The sequence below is a fragment of the Anabrus simplex genome, chromosome 1, assembly GCF_040414725.1.
Source record: "Anabrus simplex isolate iqAnaSimp1 chromosome 1, ASM4041472v1, whole genome shotgun sequence".
In the NCBI taxonomy this organism is placed as follows: domain Eukaryota; kingdom Metazoa; phylum Arthropoda; class Insecta; order Orthoptera; family Tettigoniidae; genus Anabrus; species Anabrus simplex.
Window position 1 is genome coordinate 444152424 of NC_090265.1, and position 25373 is coordinate 444177796.

The window sequence follows — 25373 nt, forward strand, 5'->3', positions numbered from 1 at the left end:
ATTGGAATTATGAAAAAAGTGGGTGTTATTAGTAGAGGGTCGTTATTTATGCTTGGCAGAAACTTTCTCGCTCGGCCTTGGCCGCCAGTGACGGTTCAGTTGCCGGCTACTGTGCGTGCATATGTACGGCAGAATACGGTGCTCAAAATCATTATCATGCATTTTACTCACCATGTTTACAGTTTATGCTCAAAAATCATTGTCATGCATTTTACACACTATTTTTACAGTTTATGCTGAAAATATTCCACATGCGCTGTCAAACATAATCGGCATCTCCTAATGAAGTTTTAAGTTACTCTACCAAGTTCTTCAGCACTGATGGATACAATTGCAGCTCTTATATTGTCCTTAAGTTCATCTAGTGTGTGAGGGTTGTTCCCATAAAGTACAGTTTTTAACATTCCCCACAAATAAAAATCACATGCCGTTAATCTGGGCTACGAGGGGCCACAGATTTTTACTTATGATCCTCGTACCAAACACGCTTCAGTAAGGAGATAATGGCCATTACGTCTATTTTTATTGTTTACTGAACCTGTAGGTTTGAATCTCTTGGGCAATTGTTTTATTGTCCTATTGATAGGAATGGGTCTCCCTGGAAATTCTGCTCGGAACTTTTGTCTTGTCTTAGCGCACGATTTTCTGCACTTAATGTAAATATTGTGCAAATATACACGTTCACGTAACGAATATTTCACATAGATTACAGCACTATACACAATCACAATAAAACACTATACAATACGACAGACAGTACGCAGTAGCTTCATTGAACACCCTACTATCTCGGAGCTCGGCTCTCAGCAACTGCAGAAGTGCCGGAAACCGTGCGCGCCAGCGGTCGGTAGCAGCCTGTCGGCGGCGACCAAGTTCAAGCGATAATGTCCCTGCAAATCATAAGTAAAGACCCTGTAGTTTTAAATGCTATTTTACTTTGTTTCTTGAACAAGTTGGTTATATGGTGTATATTATTGTTATTGAAGGTAAAGGTTGAGAATTCATTCTTGATCTTTGGTTCTTTAATTTTGATTTAGGTTTGTTTTGATTTTAGGTATTCGTTCGTTGAGGAAGTCTTTGTTGAAACCATTTTTGTTTGCTATAATTCAAATAGTGTTTCTTTGTGCAGATTATCTTTTGATAATTGGTATGTTATGTGCTCTCTCTATATCTTTTCTTAGATGTGGGTTGCATAGAATCCTGTCTTGCGGTATTTGCCATTTGTGTAGGTTGTTTTTTCGCAATTTTAGACACACATCACACCAATAGCAATCACGTACTAGAGAAACTGAATACATTGGATCTTCACATTAAGTTCATAGAAACAGCAGAAACCAATCATTCACTCAATTACTTAGACTTAACAATAACTAGAATAAACAACCAGTTAAAATATAACATTATAGGAAACCTACACAAACAGTAAATACCATAAGAAAGGATTCTGTACACCCCACATCTAAAAAAAAAAAAAAAAAAAAAAAGCAGTGTATTACAGCATGAGATATAGAGCATGTAACGTACCATTATCAAAAGATAATTTGCGCTAAGAAATAAAACTCGATTCAAATTATAGCAAACAAATATGGTTTCAACAAAGACTTCATCAACAAATTATCTAAAATTAAAAACAAACCTAAATCAAAATTAAGGAACCAAAGAAGAAGAAGAAGAAGAATAAATTCTCAACCTTTACCTTCAATGGCAATAATACACACCATGTAACCAACTTGTTCAAGGAACAAAGTAGCATTTAAAACTACTAATAACAACACCCACTTTTTTCATAATTCCAGTACGATCAACCCCATTAATAAATTTTCAGGAATTTGCAGACTGAAGTGTAAAGAATATAAAGCAAGTTACGAGGGACAGATGGGAAGGAACTTGGCGATATGTTACGCTGAACATACCACCGCTACAAAAAAATAGATTTTCAGTCATGGGCCACCACATGACAACCTTAAATATAATTTCAGTTGGATAAAACAAGATTTGTGTCCTAGAAATTTTACAAAAAAGGCACCCAGCTCAACATTACAATTTTTTAAATTCAAATCAACCTATACACTTCCCCCAGATTATTATTTTATATGAATTAACTGGAAAAGTAAATATTTTATAAGATTCTACCATTCCATTAATTGCCAACACATATTTTAAAAAGTTCTCCAACCCATACCATATACAGTACCATAATTTCAAACTCCACCACCTTCACATCCTCTCACCACACAAGTCTCGCACAGTAGACAGTGTAACCCGAACATGTTTAGAAGATCAAAACAAGCTAGAGGGAGTAAGCACATTACTTAAAATTGATCACATTTTATATCCATAGTCTACTCCATTCAGCTCCTTATAATACTTTTCTATACTTAGACATCCGCAAGATTATTGTTCGATGAAAACTAAGGTAAGAAATAGCAGTTACAGAATATTATTGATAAGAGAAATAAAAGCACACAAACAAGGGTATTCGTAAGATGCCCAATATTAGGAAAACACTTAAAAACTAATTATTGATATTTACATTGTTTGTACAACCAGTGTCCCGTTCCTCTACGTGTTCTGGTATGAGGTGAGATGAGTCTGTCTTTGTGGTTTTTATGACCGGATGCCTTTCCTGACATCCTCATCAGAAGTGTTAACGAGATGCAATGAATGACGTGATGATAGTAGGAAGGGAGAGGGTGACACCCGGTGCCGGGACATAGCCTATTCATGTCAAATAGCACCAAGGGGTCTGTTCATGGCTTAACGTCCCCATCCGACAGATGAATCACCATCAACAGCGTTATGCCCTCATTCCATGTGAGCACTGCAGAGAGGTTTGGAATTTAATCCAGGCTTTTGGCAAGCAATCTAGTGATTAGAAATTGTTTACCACCCCCTACCCTGCCAGCCTATATTCTGTTGGTGAAAAATTTTTAACCAACAGGACTTGAACCAGCTAACCATGGTTTCAGGCCATTTAACTTCAAACGCCTTAACGATCATGGCCACCAGGCAGGCTATTGATATTTACATTAAGGAACATTAATATTTCAACCTCTTTTCATGAGAACTTTGTTCTTGGCGTTAATTACCAATCCAGTTCGGCAAAACAAGTCTTCCACATGGCACCGATGTGAAATTACTTCTTTCACATGATACCCGTTACGAAAAATACTTGGCACTAATTCTTCGTATTTACAATGAGGAACATCAACATTTTGACCTTTCTTGATGACAGCCTTGTTCTCCTTTCATTAACAATCAGTCCAGTTCAAGGAAAAAGTCTTTTACGCGGCACTGATGTGACCACTATGTTTCACTTTTTTTAATGAATATTTGTGCCTAATTGGGATACACGTTAGTGATTTTTTCACTAGTCTAAGGGGCAGTTACATTCTCCTGCTTCTTTTACACGAGGTTAAATGTCATCTTTCAAATAGAAATCCACTTCCTTAATGGCTCAAGACAGAGGGCTGGTTTGAGTACATTTATCTCCAATACCGCCATTGAAAATGCTCCAAGCGCTTATTGGACAAGAGGGCTGAAATGCACCAGTTGTAGATGGAAGTGAGGACGGAATGTCACTATTTTTCTTCTCGCTGGTCTGGGTTTTCCTCTCTATTAGATCCACTACTAAATTACACAACTTCTTTTTGATGTTTTCTAGTGCTTCAGGGTCTTGAAAAACATTGTCTTTATAGCGTGGATCTAACAGAGTGCATAAGGCAAAGGTGCTGTTTTTGTTCTTGAACCTTTCTCCTAACCCTATAATAAGGCTAGCAGTTATGGCCCTCACTCCTGTGTACTTGGATGATCAAGTTTTTTTTTTTGCAAATACCCTTGAGACACCTGACGGCCACAGTCACGGAACTTCATCATATCCTACTCCACTCAGTGAATTAGTCATTTCTTCAAACAGAGCTAGCAAAGTAGCAGTGCAGTAGTAGCCGTGAGCTTCTTAAGAGTTCTACAAATTGACGCAGCATGGAAAAAGTTGAGTTCCAGCGCATCGTGACATCTTGGGAAAGGCGTTTAGGCACTGCATGTCCACTTGATATTTGGTATTTCAGTATTTTTTCGTTTGTTGGTGAACTTCTCTTGAAGTAACTAACAATTTTTTTATTTTCTCAATGGTGACTTTCATTTCCTGAAGAGAACACTGGACAATCAAATTCAGTTTATGAGCAAAACAGCCATAGTGTTCCCACTTCAATATTTCCTCAAATGCGTTAGTTATATTACTAGCATTATCAGAAATGGAAAAAATCATTTTGTCATTCAGCTTCCAATCGGTTAGTATGCTCTTAATTTTGTTTGGTAACACAACAGACTTATGGCTTCCAGAAAAACTAGAACACATCAGTAAAACAGTTTTGAAGGAAACTCCTTCGTAATGTAGTGTGCTGTTATGGCAATGTAACACTCTGCAACTAACATTGTCCACAAATCGATTGCTATGCACACACTCTGCTTCATTGGTCACTGTGTCGTTTGTTTTCCATCGGAAAACTGTTTTCTCCAAACAGTTCGGCGTTTTCCTGTCCATCACTAGTTGAAAAGGAAAGAATAGCCTACCTGTTCGAACAACTGATAATATCGTCATAAAAGGAAAGAAAAATTCCACCTAATCAATACATTTATTTTCTTGTAAAGTATTACAATCTAGGACCGGTTTCGACCCTTCATAGGTCTTCCTCAGCTACATCAGAATCACATTTGCATTTCTATCTTATACCTCTGAAAGACCTTCATGATATATTGTTTCATAATTTTCAGTGAAAACTTATCTTAAAAACTTACAAATTTCTAAGCGTTGTGTTAAAATTAAAAATTAAAATTACAAAACTTTGTCTAGTATATACATGCCCTTTGGCTGACAGAATGCGTCCTTGGGTTGATTAAGCATCTGTCTTAGGTATTGTTGCTTATTCTGTTGAATCGATTCCCTTTTATACTTATGTACAATCGTGAATAGACTATCAGTAAAATTTGATAAATAAAGCTTGCGTGATAATTATAATAAAATATCATGTTACATCATTATACCATATTGCTGGAGTGATATTATTTTAGGTAGAATATAAATGCGTGTTGACCTCTATAAAATATTTTTACATAAACATATTTTAAAGTCTAATCATTGTACTTTAAAGTCTAAAATACTTATTGCTTTGGATCTTGCGTTGTTATGTGGTAAAATATTGAAACAATTTGTCTTATATAACATCAGATATTGATAATATTTAAATATGCCGTGTATGGTTGGCTTTTAAGTCTAGTGATTAAATGTCAGTTCCTTCTTGCATAAAATTACAAGTTTCATATTATGTTGATTATGTATTGTATAAAACATAAATGTCTATTAAATAGAATGCTTATCATTTACTACAGAAGTTTTTTTTTTTTTTTTAAACACTCGAATGTCTATTTAATATAGTCAGTGTATTAGTGACACTGAAAAGTGTTGGCCTTGATTCTTGCGTTATATTTCCATAATTTGCCTTTTTTTATATATGTCGAATGTTGGTCTTTATAGGTTCCATTTGTAAATAACAGCACTTTCCTATAATTGTGAAATGGATCAATATAAGCTTGATACGTGTTAAATTATGCACTATATGTGTGATTCAGTTCTGGCCTAACTTCTGGAGTTTTCTCCCATCAAATGCCGTAAGAATGTGGTGGTTCCTTTCCCTTTTTGAGGCTGGTAAAGTCTGTAAGCCAAAATGAATGAAGTGAGTTAGCATTTAAGACTACACAAAATAATAGGCATGTCATATACAATAGCAAATCAGTAAATAGTAGTAACAAATATCTTCAATCAGGAGTCTACCGAATGAAATGTAACTACTGTTTAACAAGTTATGTGGGGCGTACGGGCAGGAATTTCACGACTAGATATAATGAGCACGTAAACGCAATTAGGCATAATCATTTCTCGGCAATAGGGCTTAATATAAGTGAAGAATTATATATAACACTAGATCAGTATGCAAATCCTAATTATAACATAAATGAGTTATCTGAAAAAACTAATATTTTGTTCAATAAAATCGTTCCTGTCTTAAAAAACGACTACGTCAAAATAGTCAACAGACGACGTCATACACAAGCTACGGCGCAGACAGCGAACCTCAGTGACTCCGCCCATACACACGTAACAACCTCCCCTACTTATCCCTCCGCCCCTCTCACAACAGACAACACTAGAACCATCAGTACGAGGTACATTACTCGTCAAACGGCCAAGAAACTCTCATTTCAAACATCCAGCAGTAAGTAAATTAATTCAGGCTTTACAAATTCACACAATATTACACTTCTATTGAAATCTAACTCGCTTCATTCATTTTGGCTTACAGACTTTACCAGCCTCAAAAAGGGAAAGGAACCACCACATTCTTACGGCATTTGATGGGAGAAAACTCCAGAAGTTAGGCCAGAACTGAATCACACATATAGTGCGTAATTTAACACGTATCAAGCTTATATTGATCCATTTCACAATTATAGGAAAGTGCTGTTATTTACAAATGGAACCTAAAAAGACCAATATTCGACATATATAAAAAAGGCAAATTATGGAAATATAACGCAAGAATCAAGGCCAACACGTTTCAGTGTCACTAATACACTGACTATATTAAATAGACATTCAAGTGTTTAAAAAAAAAAAAAACTTCTGTAGTAAATGATAAGCATTCTATTTAATAGACATTTATGTTTTATACAATACATAATCAACATAATATGAAACTTGTAATTTTATGCAAGAAGGAACTGACATTTAATCATTAGACTTAAAAGCCAACCATACATGGCATATTTAATTATTATCAATATCTGATGTTATATAAGACAAATTGTTACAATATTTTACCACATAACAACGCAAGATCCAAAGCAATAAGTATTTTAGACTTTAAAGTACAATGATTAGACTTTAAAATATGTTTATGTAAAAATATTTTATAGAGGTCAACACGCATTTATATTCTACCTAAAATAATATCACTCCAGCAATATGGTATAAAGATGTAACATGATATTTTATTATAATTATCACGCAAGCTTTATTTATCAAATTTTACTGATAGTCTATTCACGATTGTACATAAGTATAAAAGGGAATCGATTCAACAGAATAAGCAGCAATACCTAAGATAGATGCTTAATCAACCCAAGGACGCATTCTGTCAGCCAAAGGGCATGTATATACTAGACAAAGTTTTGTAATTTTAATTTTTAATTTTAACACAACGCTTAGAAATTTGTGAGTTTTTAAGATAAGTTTTCACTGAAAATTATGAAACAATATATCGTGAAGGTCTTTCAGAGGTATAAGATAGAAATGCAAATGTGATTCTGATATAGCTGAGGATGACCTATGAAGGGTTGAAACCGGTCCTAGATTGTAATACTTTACAAGAAAATAAATGTATTGATTAGGTGGAATTTTTCTTTCCTTTTATGACGATTGGTAAATGTCAATACGGAAAATGAAATTCATAAATCAAGAACTGATAATAGTCCATCATGCTTATGGGGATGTCTCGGAGACAAATAAAGCAAGCTTCTTTATTTACCAAAGAGTACAATAGTGAGAAGATTCAACAACGAAGACAGATTGGAGACAGCTCCCTAAGGAGGTCAGCCCAAGAAACTCGCTGAGTGTGAAGAATGTATATTGATTACGGAGATAAACATCCCAGGTGGAGTGGTCATAAATTAGCAAAGAAAAATGTTGTTGGAATGCTGGAATCATCACATTTGAAATAGTCTTTCTACCAGATAATTCATAGCCAGGGATCCACTTCATAAGTTTAGAAAATCCTGTGCTGTCTGTACATTGCTCAGAATTTAAAAAGAATGGTATTTCTGTATCGGTCGTGTCCATAGTGACAAGGAAATGCAGTTTTAAATTTTCCGTAATGTATGTATGTATGTACAGTAGAGTCTCGATTATCCGACCTAAACGGGACCTGGAGTATGTCGGATCACCGAAAATGTCGGATAATACAGAACAACTTTGAAAATGAACTGAAGCAAACAGGAAGGCTGTACTCTAGCACTAAAACAATGACATGTTTTACGGTACTCTATTTAATGCATTATCAGATCAATTGTACATTGCATGCAGTATTGAATGAAAGCATTCCAAATGTCTTATGTAAAGAAACTTGTCAACAATGTCTGCTTGCCTGCTGATCCACGTTTTCTTGCTGCGAGATCCCGCCATCGATGAAAAATCAGCACCTCTGTTGCGCTTGCTTCCGGCTGTTGCTCAACATAGGTTAATGCCATTTCCAATGCACTTAATCCTTCACTGTGAGTCATCGTTTTCTCCTCTTGTTCTGCAATGCCTCGTTCTTCTTCATCATCATCCTCGTTTCCATTAGCATTCACAAAATCAATAATATCAGGGTCAGTTAGTTCAAACACCTGATCTTGTGCACACCACTTACTCGCATCTTCAGTCGTAGCATCCTCACAGCCAGGAATGCAATTCAGTAGGGGCACAATATTTTCCATGTCTTCTTCTACCACCTCTCAATGTTCAACCTCACTCAACAATATGTTCCAAGACTTTGCTAATGTCGTTGTTTCAACTTCTTCCCAAGACTGCGCTATCCAATATGCCACGTCTTTCATGTTGATTTGTTTTAACTTTTCTATCATGTCATTGCCATTGTCCATTTCCTCTATCAGGGATGAAAGGAGTTTCCGCCGATATTTCCTCTTCAATGTTTCCAGCACACCTTGGTCCATTGGCTGGCATAATGACGTCACGTTAGGAGGGAGGAACATGACTTTGATGTCACCACTTCTAAGTTGCTCTTCATTTGGGTGTGATGGAGCGTTGTCTAGTAGAAGAAGCGCTTTTCTCGGGAGATTATTCGAAGCTAGAAATTTTTCTACATCTGGAACAAACTGTGTAAAAAACCAGTCTTTAAATATGTCAGCAGACATCCAGGCAGCCTTCTGATTCGTGTACTGGACTGGAAGAGCATTAACAGAAATGTTTTTAAAAGCCCTAGGCTTCTTTGCTTTACCGATCATAACCAATTTTGCTTTTAAGTTCCCAGTAACATTACTACAGGCAAGAACAGTAACTCTTTCCTTACTACGCTTGTACCCAGGTGCAGACGTCTCGGCTTGGGCTGCGAGAGTTTTTGATGGCAGCATCTTGAAATTTAGCCCAGTCTCATCACAATTAAAAATCTGATCACCGGTTAATCCTTCAGCAAGAATTATTTCTTGAAATTCCTTTTTAAATTTCACAACCTCATCGGATTTAGCTGACAGTTTTTCTCCACAGATATTAAGCTGCCTAATGCCGTACCGTTTTTTCCACCGATCAAGCCACCCCGCACTGGCAGTAAAATTAGGGTCCCCTTCATTAAACTCCTTCTGGAAATACACCGCCTTTTCTTGCAGAATAGGGCCCGATATTGGCAGGCCCTTTTCCCGGTGTTGAGTGAACCAAAGAAATAGCGCTTCACTTACTTTTTCGTACTCACATTTTTTCATTGTTTTTCTAATTTTCAGTGCATTACTTGTTGCTCTGGTAGAGCACCACTTTTCAATTTCTTCCCTCTTTTTTTTCCAGTCTCCCACTGTAACACGTCCAACACCATAATCTGAAGCCACTTTTTGAAGAGTTTCCCCTTTGTCCAGTCTCTTTAGTGCACTCAACTTGTCTTCCATAGAAACAATCACTTTCTTCCGTTTACTCGCCATACTCACAAAGGATATGAAAACTATAACATCCGCACCCAACCAATACTATAATGAACAATGACTGAAGACTCACTGCACCTGTCCTTGAGAGAAAAGCCGGTCCTACCGCCAGCGGTCAGGCCAGTGCTTGTCCCAAGGTCGCACCCTCCACACCGGGTGTCCCTGAATTTAGTCTCCACCAAAAGTTCAAATTAAGTCTACCAGTGTCGGATAACACGGAATGTCGGATAAGCGAAGGTCGGATGAGCGGGACTCTACTGTATGTACACGCATCACGAGAAAATGGCTGAAGAGAATTTAATAAAAATCGGTACGTAAAGTCTGGAAATAAGTCGCTACAATCTAGGCCATAAATAATCTTATTCACGCTGAGAGAAATGGTAGTTTAGGGGAAGGCTTAAGATTTAATTTTCAAATATTTGTTATTAGTGGTCCTATCTTAATGAAAATCGTTATGCCAATTCGGGGAATAAGTCTCTACAATCTAGGCCATAAATAATCGTATTCACGCTAAGAGAAATGGTAGTTTAGGGGAAGGCCTAAAAGTAAATTCTCAAGTATTTATTAGTGGTCCTATCTTAATGAAAATCAGTATGCAAAGTCGGGGAATAAGTCGCTATAATCTAAGCCATAAATACTTTTATTCACAGTGAAAGAGTAGTTTAGGGGAAGGCCTAAAATTTAATTCTCAAATATTTCTGTTGTTAGTGGTCCTATCGACAAATGCTACATAACTATATAGTATAAAATTTCCGATCATTTATGACTTATACATATTTGCCGTACCGGCTATGATAACATTCATGAATGGTTTTTTTGTTGTTGTTGTTGTTGTTGCTAAGTCCATATCAGCACCAAGTCTCAAGAAAATGAGTAGGCCCTATACAGAATTTAATGAAAATCAGTATGCAAAGTCGGGGAATCAGGAACTACAGTCTGCGCTATAAATAATATTGTAAGGCGCTCTAATATCACAGAGTCGAAAGAAAACTAAATGTGAAGGCCTACAGTAGAGAAAGCTCATAACATTGGTCAACGATAACATTACATTGATCATTGTTGTGATGTGCTCTGTGTCTCTGTTGCCACTCATGTCCGATAGATCGGATTACCGCAGTATACCGAGTATTTTTTAAGAAATTTGCTTTACATTGCACCGACAGATAGGTCTTATGGCGACGATGGGATAGGAAAGGGCTAAGAGTGGGAAGGAAGCGGCCCTGGTCTTAATTACGGTATAACCCCAGCATTTGTTGGGTGTGAAAATGGGAGACCACGGAAAACCATCTTCAGGGCTGTAGACAGTGGGGTTTGAACCCACTAACTCTCAGATGTAAGCTCACAGCTGCGTGCCCCTAACAGCATGGCCAACTTGCCCGGTCGTACGGAGTATAACAGCCTGCCTGAATATTGGCGAGAAGTAGCTGGGAAGTTAGATAACTATCTTCTTTAGCATGCCATTCCTCTGGTTCATAAATTTTCTGATACTACTGGTACGTAACAAACTGGTTCATCATAGCATTCGAGCTATTAAATCCCTACTCTGAGGTATTGATTGGAATTAGCAGTGTGCATATTTAATGGAATAATGGCAGAGAAGTGTTCACAGCTGTCTGCGGCCTGGTCATTCCAGCACTGGAACTTTGGACTGTTAGATCGGCACCGTAATAACGTTCGTTAAAAGTGAGAACATGTACGGTTTTTCATTTGATCGAGTATTTTACATAATAACATTGCTTTCAATCGCTACATTCCTACTGATGTTTTTTAATGACCTAAGTTGACGTCACTTAGGAAAACCACGATGACATTCTTTCTGAGGATCCCGTAGCAAAGCATGCGTAAATCAGCTAGTCTAAAATAAATCAAGTCATGATAGGTTAATTTCTTTTGGGCAGATGAGACATTTTTGGTGACGTACGACCTAATTAATCCTTATCTTTTAGGCACGACACATGAATCAGCAGTCAAGGCTTTGCTATCAGTCCTGCTAGAGCTAGTACCAGGTTCCTCTCTATCCTCTGTAGGCCTACTGGGTCGTTTTTGCATAGGCGGTATTTTCTTAACACTGAGACATTAATTCAGTGTATATTACTATGTTTTCTTTGCAGGCCTCCTTTCAAATTGGTAATAGTTGACTTGTAAGAAATAAGTTGCTTGCAGATGGTGCAAAGTGCCTTATCATTTTCACTTCATGAAATAATTCCACACCTTGCTTCATTTTGACATGATATAAAACAACTCTCCTCCCTCAGCACTTGACAAAGTACTGCTCCGTTAGCTGTTTTGACGATACCCGTAAATCACCTACCAACAGCTAGCAACCAGCAATAAGCTAAAACGCTGAACTGTTTGACTAAAACCTGCTTTCCAAACAGCTCTTGTCTCACTGCCTCCTGATTACGAGACAAACAGTTGATTTGAGAGCGAGGGAATGGGAGTGGTTAACTATCGAACAATGCCAATCTCAGCCAAATAGCTCCGAAAGCGTGGTTAGTTTCCATGAAAGGTTACATCTAGTCACTAGCGAACAGTGAAAGACGAATGGTGGATCATATTTAAGGAAAAACTGTTATGTGTATCTTTTAAAAAGTTTGTTTGTTTTCCATCGGAAAACTGTTTTCTCAAAACAGTTAGGCGTTTTTCCCATCACTAGTTGCAACAGAACTCCCCTAAATTGAATGTTTTTTGTGCCATATCCCAGTGGAAGGTTTATAGGCCTGTATTTTATGCTGAAGCAACTTTTACTGGTCTTCCTTATCTTAATGTGCTTGAACAATGGTTCTTTCCTCAATTACAAGAAGCGGAACTAGAGAACGTTATTTGGCAGCAAAATGGTGTGTTGCCTTGTTGGCATAACTCGGTACGATCAGTTAAACAACAGTGTACCCGACTGCTAGATTGTCTGTAAGGTGCCAGATGACAGAGCTTGTTTCGCATGGCCTCCACGTTCACCCGATCTGATGCCATGCGATTTTCACCTTCGGGGATTCACCAAGGTTTACAGCTTATAAATCTCATATTTTGTTCCGTATTGGCTCAACACAACTAAGGTTAAGTCATAAGGAGATTCTCACCTTCCAATACTTGTCAATTTCTTATAATAGTTTTACTGTTTACATGACATAATCCAGCTTAATCTCTAGGTGTATACTAAATAGGACATGTTTCGTTCTGATTATGGAACATCTTCAGCTAAAAGATTTGACAAAATGGCAAGACATTTAAAACACATGTAATGATCATGGTGATAAAATAAAATGTTCATTCATGCTGGGTTAAAATTTCCAACAAGTCAATGTCCAAGTAACGAAGGAAAATCGGCGTACAGGGTCGTCTTTATGCTGGAGACGTGTATGCTTGTTGATCTTGATGAATACAATTAGTGATATAAAAGATTTTCTTAAAATATAGTTGTCGGGGGAACTCTTGGAAAAAAAAAAAAGTAGTTGAAGTTATACTGTCAAAATGAGTGAAACAAGAAGAAATTAAGTAAGGAGGGATATATTTTAAACCTTAGTTGATTCATCAAGGATCGTGTGTTTGTACCTCTGCTGCCAGCTGACCTAACCAATTTGAGAATCAGGATTGATGCAACTGTTGCAACAATTACTCTAGACACACTGAGCAAAGTGTGGGATGAACTCGGCTATCGACTCGATATGTGCCGTTTGATGAATGGTGCTCACATTGAACACTTGTAGAACAAACTGTTTGAGTGGCTCTTTCACTTGATGTATTATTTACAAATGTAACTACAGAGCCTTAAAATCCCAATATTGATTTTCAAACACCTTGTATATGAACTTTTTGCACTTTCTTGATTGTAATGGACTAGTATCTTATACATTGCATGAGTGTGCATTTTCTGCAACTGTTACTCTTGAAAATGACTTGTTTTAACAAGATGATTTTTTTGTTAGATGTCTTGTGACACACTGGAGATGCGTGAGAAGGCTGCTCGGCTTTGTAGGGACTATCTGCATGGTGTCTGGAAGCACATTACATCCAAAGATATTGTATTGAAAAGAATCAGGTAAGATGTGTTATAATTTTACAAACTCTTTATTATGCTTGTGAGATGTAGGTCAATGGTGTAAACTTGAAAGTATTCATTGGTGCTCATTAAGATGATATAAGATAAATAATTTCCTAAAGTTTCTTATAATGTTAATCAGAGGGATTTTCTGAGTCCCTTTTCCTTCAGCCACATCTTAATCTTAGTTTTGTAACTAATAACTCTGCCTCGTGAAATAGAGGGAGCTGATGTTACTATCACCAAACATGTTCCTAATTGCTGGCCCTTTGAATGTCAAAGGAGTGTTAAGATATTGTTCATGTATTGTTCTGAAGTTGTGGTTTCTTACAAGAATAATGTTACCAACTCTTTATACTGCTGGGATGTAGATCAATGGTAAAAACTTAAGTATTCATTAGTGATATTCTAGGTCCACTAACTACAAAACCGTATGTCCACCTGCCACTTTTGTATCCCATGAGTTATGTGTGAATTCTCTCTCCCATGGCAAGTGTTTCGTGTATGTATAGTCGCTCAAAGAAAGAATGAGCACGTGGTATTGTACAAGTTCCTCACAGGCACAGCTGCGCATGCAGGATTCCATTGAGTACAATTTGGCTAGGGTTTTTAGATTATTCTGGGCAATGGAATGACAGAATGTAAAGAATTCAAATTCACATTAGCTCTTAATAATCTGCCTTAATAATCTGGTAAACTAACCTCTTAACTGAAAATTAATTTTCCACGTGTTGTGTATTTGTTTTTTTACTTCAGATAATTTTTTGTCACTAAGGAAATGTTCAAGCATTGTCAATGGTTCGGGATTATCCCCACAGTTGGCATGAATCCCACTGTTGCTGGTAAAATCTAATCTGTTCTGCGGCCCTCCAAACGTAACCCAGTCAGTCTGTATGTTTTCAATTTCTTCACATTCATGTCTGTCACCGTGGAATTCATCCCTCGATTTGGGAGAATAATTGTCACTTTCGTCTTTACTTCCATCGCAAAGCAAAAACATTAGCTCAGTATCACTGTTTGCTTAATTACTTTATTTGTTTACACTCGGGGATTTTGGTCCGGAAGCCATATTTCTTCAACTGCTGACCACACAGAAAACGTGGGTACGGCCACATGAATTCTACACAGAATATGATATTCTATGGAAATAAAATTCAGTACTTTGTTGCAAAATAAGGCCAATAAATGTCGAAAGTATCTATAGACTTCTGCTGCTTCTAAGCGGTTGACGCAATCTGAAATACACACAAACTTGGATGTGCTTATAAGAGGTTCATGCAACTTGCGAATAATTACTTTGATGCTTATAAGCAGTTGACACTGGGAAAGGGTTAAGAAATGAACATTGCCTGTAATTACATTTATCCATCCAAGTTCAATAGTATGATGCACAGCAGGCTGTTTCGTATCTGTGCCAGGTGGCATAGGCGGCTGAAACGTAGATAGTCGTAGACATGTCCAAATATTGGAATTTTTCATTTGTACATTTCGAAGATAAGTTTTGTTATTCACCTCATAGAATTCATTACTACTTAAATTGCTTATACTCAATCAATCTCAGGCATTCCGTTCTTGTGTGTTTGTTATCAAACATGAAAAAATTTCTTGTTTCCTGTTACAATGTCCAAAAGAATATTGTGATGCCTTTTACTACCTACTATCTAATATCCTTGTATGTTGGTATGTGGCCCCTGCACTGTTTACATCTGCTGTTCCTATAATGGCGCAGGCCGATGACCTCGATGATAGGCCCATTTAAACAAGCATCATCTATAATGGTGGAACTTGTGGACTGAAGGTCAGCCATGTTGGTGCTGGTGAAGGTTTGTTTTTGAGCTACAGAAACTGATCATAGGGAAGGAGTTCCCATTTTTAGTACTAAGCAATGGGTTAAGCTTTACAACGAACATGCTCAACAAGCAAAGAAGCATTCTACAGGCTGCCTGTGCATCTCTACTAGAGATCAGGATGAGGCCCTCCTTGCAGCACTAGAGAACCCCTTCCTGACGGTTGTTACACTGAGGGCTTTGTCTTCCTTTTCTGGCACTTTGCAGACTGCTCATCACCGGATTAGGGATGTGGGACTCCACAGTTATGTCGCCATGGGGAAGGTTTCCTTGACCAAGGACCAACTAATTGTCTTGTATGTGCCATGGGAACGCTGAACTTGCGTGGAAAGATGTCTTCAGTGATTGAAGTCATGTTTTCCTATGGAGATGAGGAGCAGTTTTGCGTGTACCATGAATCTAACGTCATATATGATGCTAAATTCGTTGCCACCTGTAATGGAAATGGTCGTGTTATTATTCATTGCTTGGGTTGGTTTACCTCACATGGTGCTGGGGAACGTTCAGAGAATTCTGGAAACTCTTCCAATGCAGAGCTTTACAAACTGCTTTTGAGTCTGGTTGATTCCAGCATTGGACATGATTTATCACGAAGAACAGCATGTTTGCTTCCAGCGGGATAATCACCTAGTTCATACCTTGAAGGCAGTTCAATGATAGTTTGTTTTGCGGGCAAGGATTGAATTGGTACCTTGGCCTAGAAATAGACCTGACATGGAAAGAACTGAGGAAATGCCATTGTCGCCTGAGCTTAAAGGAAGAGCTATGGACATTGACGCTCAACCTTTGGGAAGAACTGACCCTTACAGAACGGTTCTTCCAGACCAACCCATGCTTCTTCTGTGCCCAATCGACTTAAGTGGTCATAGAGCACAAGGGTTGGTAGACCCAGTACTGATTTACGTTTATTTCTGGTGTGCAATATTTGTAGAGATTGATGTTAGTCACATTTTAATATTTGTAAACAAAACTCCAGATGAGTAAAACCTACTAGTGATAAATATAACATTCGTATACATTAATGTCCACATCTCTCTTAGCAACAAGACATTGGTGTAATGAAATTTGGAAAAAAAAAACCAGCATGCTAAGAGGATTTGAATCTACCATAGTTTCCAATTGCCTCCGTGTCAGTTTTTCAACCCAATGCCTCTACCCACACAGCTTACCACGCGGCTCCTCCTGTGGGTTTGGACAGTAGAATACATCCACAGTAACCTCTGCCTGTTGTATGAGGGGATTAAAAGAAGGACTAGCGGTTCTCAGTTTGGGAACATGGGTTGGTGACCACGGTCCCCCTAGCAGAGTTCATTGCTTCCACTTAACCTGCATCAGGCTCCTCACTTTCATTTTTATTACCTGACCTCCTTTTTTCAACTTTTGCTCTCTTCCAACCTGATGGTATTAGGTTTACAAGGCCGAGGGTCTTTTTCATTTTCACTCTCTTCATGGCTCTCCCTGCAATACCATCATTCTTCCAAGTGTCGGATCTCTTCAGTTCTCCTGATTAGCGTTGCCCTGTTGTACTTCCTTTTAAAATGGTAATCATCACCAGAAATCATTAACACATGGCTTCCTAAGTCACTTCATTTCTTTCTGACTTATCAAGAGGATTTTATTTTTATGCAACTGTACATATCCACTAGGAGGAAACAAGCTTTTAAGCTTGTTTAATCCTGTGCTTGACAAGATTCTACATTCCTATGATGGGTGGCTGAAAGGTTTACTGTGGTTTTCTTGTAGCTTGGCTGTTCTATAAGGACTCTTTTGAGATGGCACATGTCTCACTCCACATTTCAAACTAGTTGCAGTGGTACATGTTAGAGGCATATGCCAGGAAAATGTCATTACTTCAACAACAGAGTAAGTTGGCCATGCGGTTAGGGTCGCATACCTGTGTGTTTGCATTTGGGAGGTAGTGGGTTTGAATCCCACCGTCGGCAGCCCTAAAGATGGTTATCTGTGGTTCCCATTTTCACACCAGGCAAATGCTGGGGGTATATCTTTATTAAGACTACGGTTGCTACCTGCCTTTCCCATTCTTGTGTTGTCGAAAACCTTTGATGTGTTAGTGTGACATAAACCATTAACAAAAGATACTTCTGCATGCGCTTGGAACTATGTTACGAAGTACATATCAGTGATAAATACTCTATGCTTAGTGCTGGGCTGGGTGACTTGTAGAGTACAGTAGCAACTTTCTGAGCTAAGTTTGCTCATATACACCAGCCTCATGTCAGATGTAAGACCGATAATGCTTCTTCACAATCTGCTTTACATTGCACCGACATAGATGGGTCTTATGGCATCAATGAGATAGGAGAGGGCTAGGAGTGGGAAGCAACCGTGGCATTAATGAAGGGAAATGTAGGGTAGAGGATAGGAAAAGACAGGTAGAACAAGGTCATGGGAAGAGAAAAGGGAGGAGTAAGTAGCTTCTGCAGCTATCAGGAAACATAGGGCTGACCAGGAGGGGAGGGGATCAAATGAGGTGGGTAGGGTTGAGGCTCTGGTCATGGGGGATTCTATCGTTAGACATGTGGGGAAAGTGTATGGAGGAAAGGGAACCAGGGTAGAGTGTTATCCAGGAATTAGGTTGAGGCAGATGTTGAGGAAAGTACAAGAGAGGGAGGTGGGGAAGGAGAACGTGGTAGTGTTTCATGTTGGTACAACAACTTAAGGCAAGCTGATATAAGTACCAACATAGTTGGAGATGTGTGGGATCTGGTAAATGCTGCGTGGGTGAAGTTTAAGGAAGCGGAGATTTTTATCATTGGAATACTGTGTAGGAAGGATACTGACTGGAGGGTGATTGGGGATTTAAATGAGACTATGGAGTGGGTATGTGGGGAAACAGGGAGTGAAATTTCTAGATCCTAATGGGTGGGTAGGAGATAGGGATCTGCGCTCACATGGCCTTCACTTAAACCGCAGTGGTTCGTATAAGTTAGGAAATTTGTTTAGAAGGGTAATAGGGAGGTACATTCAGGGAAACGGGGTGGCCTAGGGAGCGGTGATAAGGGAACTGGGATTCAAGCAGAGATGACATAAAAATATTAGTGTTGAACTGTAGAAGTATTGTAAAGAAAGGAATAGAATTAAATAATTTGATAGATATATATTTACCAGATATTGTAATAGGAGTTGAATCTTGGCTGAGAAATCATATAATGATGCAGAAATTTTCTCATGGAACTGGAGTGTGTATCGTAGAGATAGGATAGGAATGATGGGATGGGGAGTATTCATTCTGGTGAAAGAAGAATTTGTAAGCTACGAAAAAGTTGAAGATGACACATGAAATTCTAGGTGTAAGGCTCATTTCTAAAGATAATAGGCAAGTCGATATCTTTGGAGTGTACAGACCGGGAAAGGGTAACGCTGACACAGATCCAGAATTATTTTATAAGATAATCAGCTATGTGGGGAAACGACATGGAAAGGAAGCGGGAGATCTGAATTTACCAGATGTCAATTGGGAAGGAGATGCGAACGACAGGAAGCATGACCAACAAATGGCAAATAAGTTAATATGGGAAGGACAGCTGATTCAGATAGTGATGGAACCAACTAGAGGGAAAAATATCTTGGATGTGGTGCTGGTAAAACCAGATGAGCTCTATAGAGAAACCGAAGTAATAGTTGGTATTAGTGATCACGAAGCTGGTTATGTCTTAGTTAAAAATAAATGTGATAGAAAGGAAGGTCTTAAAAGTAGGACTATTGGGCAGTACCATATGGCTGATAAAGCAGGGATGAGGCAGTTTCTAAAAAGTAACTATGATCGGTGGAAAACAGTAAAAAAAAAAATGTAAACAGACTCTGGGATGGGTTGTAAGCAGTTGTTGAGGAATGTGAAAACAGGTTTGTACCTTTAAAGGTGGTAAGGAATGGTAAAGACCCACCTTATTATAATAGAGAAGTAAAGAGACTAAGAAGGCGGTACAGATTGGAAAGAAATAGTTAGAAATGGCTATGGAAGTGAGGAGAAATTGAAGGAACTTACTAGGAAATTGAATCTAGAAAAGAAGGCAGCTATGGATAATATGATGGCAAGCATAATTGGCAGTCATACAAATTTTAGTGTAAAATGGAAGGGTATGTATAGGTATTTAAGGCAGAAACAGGTTCCAAGATGGACATTCCAGGAATAATTAATGAACAAGGGGAGTGTATATGTGAGGATCTTTAAAAGGCAGAAGTATTCAGTCAGCAGTATGTAAAGATTGTTGGTTACAAGGACATTGTTCAGATAGAGGAGGAGACTAATGCTAAAGAAGTATTTAATTTAAATATGATAACAGTGACATATACAGTAAAATACAAAAGTTGAAAACTAGAGAAGCAGCTGGAATTGATAGTATTTCTTGGGGATATACTAAAGACAATGGGTTGGGATATAGTACCACATCTGAAGTACATATTTGATTATTGTTTGGTTGAAGGAGCTATACCAAATGAATGGAGAGTTACTATAGTAGCCCCTGTGTATAAAGAAAAAGGTGATAGACATAAAGCTGAAAATTACAGGCCAGTAAGTTTGACATGCGTTGTAAGCTTTGGGAAGGCATTCTTTCTGATTATATTATTAGACATGTTTGCGCAATTAATAACTGGTTCGACAGAAGGCAGTTCGGTTTTAGGAAAGGTTATTCCACTAAAGCTCAACTTGTAGGGTTCAAACAAGATGTAGTAGATATCTTGGATTCAGGAGGTCAAATAAACTGTATCACGATTGACCTGTCTAAAGCATTTGATAGGGTGGATCATGGGAGACTACTGGCAAAAATGAGTGCAGTTTGATTAGACAAAAGAGTGTCTGAATGGGTTGCTATATTTCTAGAAAATATATCTCAGAGAATTAGAGTAGGCAAAGCTTTATCTGACCCTGTAATAATTGAGAGGGGAATTCCTCAAGGCAGTATTATTGGACCTTTCTTTCCTTATATATATGAATATGAGTAAACAAGTGGAATCAGAGGTAAGGCTTTTTGCGGATGATGTTATTCTGTATAGAGTAATAAATAAGTTACAAGATTGTAAGCAACTGCAACGTGGCCTTGATAATGTTCTGAGATGGACAGTAGGCAATGGTATGATAATAAACGGGTTTAAAAGTCAGGTTGTGAGTTTCACAAATAGGAAAAGTCTCTCTCAGTTTTAATTACTGCATTGATGGGGTGAAAGTTCCTTTTGGGGATCATTGTAAGTATCTAGGTGTTAATATAAGGAAAGATCTTCATTGGGGTAATCATATAAATCGGATTGTAAATAAAGTTTACAGATCTCTGCACATGGTTATGAGGGTGTTTAGGGGTTGTAGTAAGGTTGTAAAAGAGAGGTCATATCAATCTCTGGTAAGACCCCTACTAGAGTATGGTTCCAGAGTATGGGAGCCTCACCAGGATTACCTGATTCAAGAAGTGGAAAAAATACAAAGAAAAGCAGCTCGATTTGTTCTGGGTGATTTCCGACAAAAGAGTAGCGTTACGAAAATTTTGCAAAGTTTTGTCTGGGAAGAAATAGGAGAAGGAAGAGGAGCTGCTCGACTAAGGGCTGGTTCTACCACCTACTGGTAAAGTAGCGCGTAACTTGCCCTCCGCGTAAAATGATGTTTCCGTTGTACCACTCCCAGGTAGCGCTATCGGCAGCATTAATCGTCGTTACCCGGCGCGTAATTTATCGTCCACTTCGAGGGCCCGATAAGACTTTACCTGCCGGGCAAGTTTTGAGAGCTGAACATTATTAGCTGTATTTCTGGTGACATACAACTCAAATTAGCATAGTATACTGAGAAAAGCATTATACTGGAACAGTGATCGATATTGTATTGCAGGATTTTCAACATTAATGCTTCTTTTAAGTTGCAACGGTCACGCCAGCCTCTCGCATCGGTAGCGTAGGGAACAAATTTTATACGTAAAGCTTTCGTAAAGAAACTAAAAGGATATAAAAACAAAACCTATTTGTAAATAATTTCAAATAGGATTTAATTTTCTACTTTTTCAGTTTTCATACACCAGGTATAAGTTAGTCCTGTGCATCCCAAATATCCTAAGTTCTCTCGTAGCATAATGGCTAACGCGCTCAATTCATAATACGAGGTTTACAGGTTCGAATCTCCATTTTAATGAATCCTTTTTATTTCATTATTAGCGTTGTATTAATCTGTATGCCTCTTTACATACGTTCTTTTGTTAATATATTTCATTGAAATGTTTAATCACAATATTATGTCTACAAGGAAAATGCTTTATCCTATTTGTGCTACTTGTAGAAAGTGATGTTACGATTAATATAGCATATAGGACTGTCGCCCAGGTTGCAGATTTCCTATCAGTTGTTTACATAGTCTTCTTGTAAATGATTTTGAAGAAATTGGAAACTATTCAATTCCCGAATTCCTCTTTCTATGATGGACATTTCCCCCCGATTAGTTCTTTAACAGTACGTTCCAACTTTATCTTCATAAAGTTAAACATTAGAATGACATGCATTATCAATAAATGGAAGCATGTGGAACTAAACGAGGTCACACAGCTAGTTGCAAATAGCGCATCGTGGAGATACGTAATCAATTCATAGAAGCCTGCAGATAGAATGCTCAAAGGCAATAAGACCGTAAGGAAGATGAGGGTGTGTATATATGTAACTTATATGGAAGCGTGTGAAAAAGAGTTAAGAACGTCAGGGAACGAAAATAATTTTTTAAAACCTGCTTACCTTCTATTTCGGAGCGAGCGACTTGACTAATCTACTACGAGAATACTATCCAAAAACGCTGCGTTACATGACAGGTTATAACTCGCGTAAGAAAATGTAATCTCGAGATTTTAATCCCAATTAGGTATTGATTTTGAAGCTCATAGATTAAAATCACGAAAGCTTTACATAAATCATTGTCCATAACTCTTAAGACTCCCCTTATTAGGTTTTTTGATGATATTCAACAGATGCAAGAACAGGAAAATAAGCAATCGAAATAAGCTTCATACATCTAACGATAGATAGCACCAAACTCGAAAGCGAGAAGTCGCTGAAAATCAGTCTAGCCAACTCCGTATATCGGTGTCTAGCTCCGGGTAGCTACCCAGCGCTTGCACGGAGGTGGTTGGACGCAAGGCAAAGTACCAGCCGATTTACACCCCCAGGTAGTTTACCTCCCGGGCAGCTGCCAGCCACTTTACCAGCAGATGGTAGAACCGGCCCTAAGTGGTATGTTCCGAGCTTTCAGCGGAGATATGGCGTGGAATGATATTAGTAGACGGATAAGTTTGAGTGTTGTCTTTATAAAAGTAGGAAAGATCACAATATGAAGATAAAGTTGGAATTCAAGAGGACAAACTGTGGCAAATATTAATTTATAGGAAGGGGAATTAGGGATTGGAATAACTTACCAAGGGAGATGTTCAATAACTTTCCAATTTCTTTGAAATCATTTAAGAAAAGGCTAGGAAAGCAACAGATAGGGAATATGCCACCTGCGCGACTGCCCTAAATGCAGATCAGTATTGATTGTTTGATTGAAGGTACAGCCTCAACATTTGCCTTTTGTGAAACTGTGAAGCCACAGAAAACCATCTTTAGGGCTGCTGACAATGGGGTTCGAACCCACCATCTCCCTAATGCAAGCTGATAGTTACGTGACCGAAACAGCACAGCCACTTGCTCAGTGATAATGTTGTTATTATTTGCTAAGTGGTATATTTTATCACAAAAACTTTATAAAAATGTGCATGTTAGGTTTACATCTTAATTGCACAAGAGCGTCCTAGATTGAGAGATGTGCAAGAACATTGCCTATGAGATATACAAGGCCATGAAGATGAGCTCTAAATAGAACGGAAAAACAGGACAGTATGTTTAAGTTTCCTGCTAGAAATCAGTTTTAAATGTGATGTTACTAGTCCAATGCTGGTGGAAAGGTTGACAGATGTGAATTGTAATTAATTAATACTGTTGTTAAACTATGGCCTTATGTTTCCTATTTAAAAATAATTAAGTTGTATTCCTTATTACATCTCAGAATCCCCTAAAAATGAAGACAAAAATTTATTTTCATTTCTTTGCGGGAGATGGAACCTGGGAGGGAAAATGGATGTCATTTCCATTCAAGGTATTAAATTGGATATTCTGTCATCTGTCATCCAAAGTACTGTATCTAGTTTACGTTCCAAGGAATTATACTTCAAAAAAGTGGCTGCTTCCTGATACCACACCCATTTTTGCTTGGTTATCCAGTCTGTAAGTGATAAACCATACCTATAGTGCAGCATATCAACAAGGCAAAGTGTAGTTGTGAAACTGAAAGCATCCTCCACAGCGGAGTTAGTTTGGCAACAGGAGCGTTCTGTACAAGCCCCATTGCTAGCCTGCTTTCTGATTTTACTTTATCTGACCCATGATGTGAAAACTACACCTAAAAGTAAGAAGCCTTTTCCTAGGTCATTCACTTTACCAGTTTCTCAGAAATCAGAGGAAACCATTATGGTTTTGGTCCTGATAATTATCAGGCATGTTCAATGTCTTCTCAAAGTTCACAAAGAATGAAATACAATAGGAATTTAAGTCTCTTCTTTGGTAATTAAACAAGCTCTTATGAGACATAGTTATTTGCAGATGAAAAATGTAATTATTGAATGGTAAAAAATTCAGAACTTTTGCATGGGATGAGCACAACTGAGAATTCTAAGTTGTATGGTTAAATAAAAAAACTACAGGAGAATTCAGAAAATGAGGAACTTGAAACAAAAATTTATTTTGGATCACATTGAAGCATACAAAAAATGGTTAAGCTACAAGGAGTCAACATTAAAAATATGTGTACTCTGAAACACTCAGGATATAAATATTTCTGCATGTTCCCAATCCAGCGGCATTGAAAATCTTGTAGGTTCACAAAGAGCGAAACTGGAGTAACGTTCTCCATTCACCACGGACATCTTGTGAATTTAGTAATCTTGCATGCGCACAGGTCTTACGGCGGGGTTCTGTAATAATAGACGAAATGTGTAAGAGGATCTGAGAGTTTACCAGTTCTTCTGGTTATAATGAAAATGAATTTGAAAATCTAGAGTGAATTGACAGAGAAGCCAACAAGCTTCTGAGTTTTATGTTTTGGGAGTCTTATCGATAGCATTGCCCATCCTGGTAGAATTTTATTTGCTCACGAAATAGCTGATGAATATAGGTGAACATTGTAATGAGTACGGGAATATCTGAAGTAGGGAAAACTGGTTTTTCAGACTTTAACGACTTATTGTGGCAGACAATAGTAATTCTTCAGCTAATTGTAATGTGATGACAGATGTACTAGGGCATCATTCGTCCAGAAATTCCACATTCAAGAGATAAAAACATATCCTAGTATTTAAGTTTCATTTCCAGTGCTATTCTTAAGAATGTACAATTGCAGTTTCTTCATTGGGATTTCTTGCACAACAGGGAAACTAATTTCCACTTTGTACTTATGAACACCAAAGGAAGTTTGTTGTTTTCCCATCCACTGTCTAACAGACTAGTCTTTGTTTCAAATGTATGTGGAAAGAGTTGAAAACTACTGTAGGCGCAGAAAGTATGCACAGTCGATTTTAAATGCTAATAAAATTTGAACCAGTCCACCAACCTAAAATATAACCACACCATTATAAATCTTGTTTTATTCTGCGCCCTTTTGTATTATTTGCATATTTTTACATGTTTCTTGTAAAAGTTATATTGGGCAGAATGCAAGAAGTACCTATTTTCATGCC

General features: G+C 37.9%; 1 protein-coding gene across 3 annotated transcripts in view; it reads left to right on the forward strand.

Annotated features, from left to right (window-relative positions):
- LOC136856931 (choline/ethanolamine kinase) overlaps nucleotides 1-25373 on the forward strand; it is a 146279-nt gene that overhangs the window by 17654 nt on the left and 103252 nt on the right. For all 3 annotated transcript variants that reach the window (XR_011017521.1, XM_067135194.2, XM_067135195.2), the window contains exon 2: nucleotides 13662-13774. Coding sequence is in view for 2 of the 3 variants with exons in the window: in XM_067135194.2 (XP_066991295.2) it covers nucleotides 13662-13774 (113 nt within the window). In the remaining variant the exon portion in view is untranslated. The remainder of the gene's footprint in view (nucleotides 1-13661; nucleotides 13775-25373) is intronic.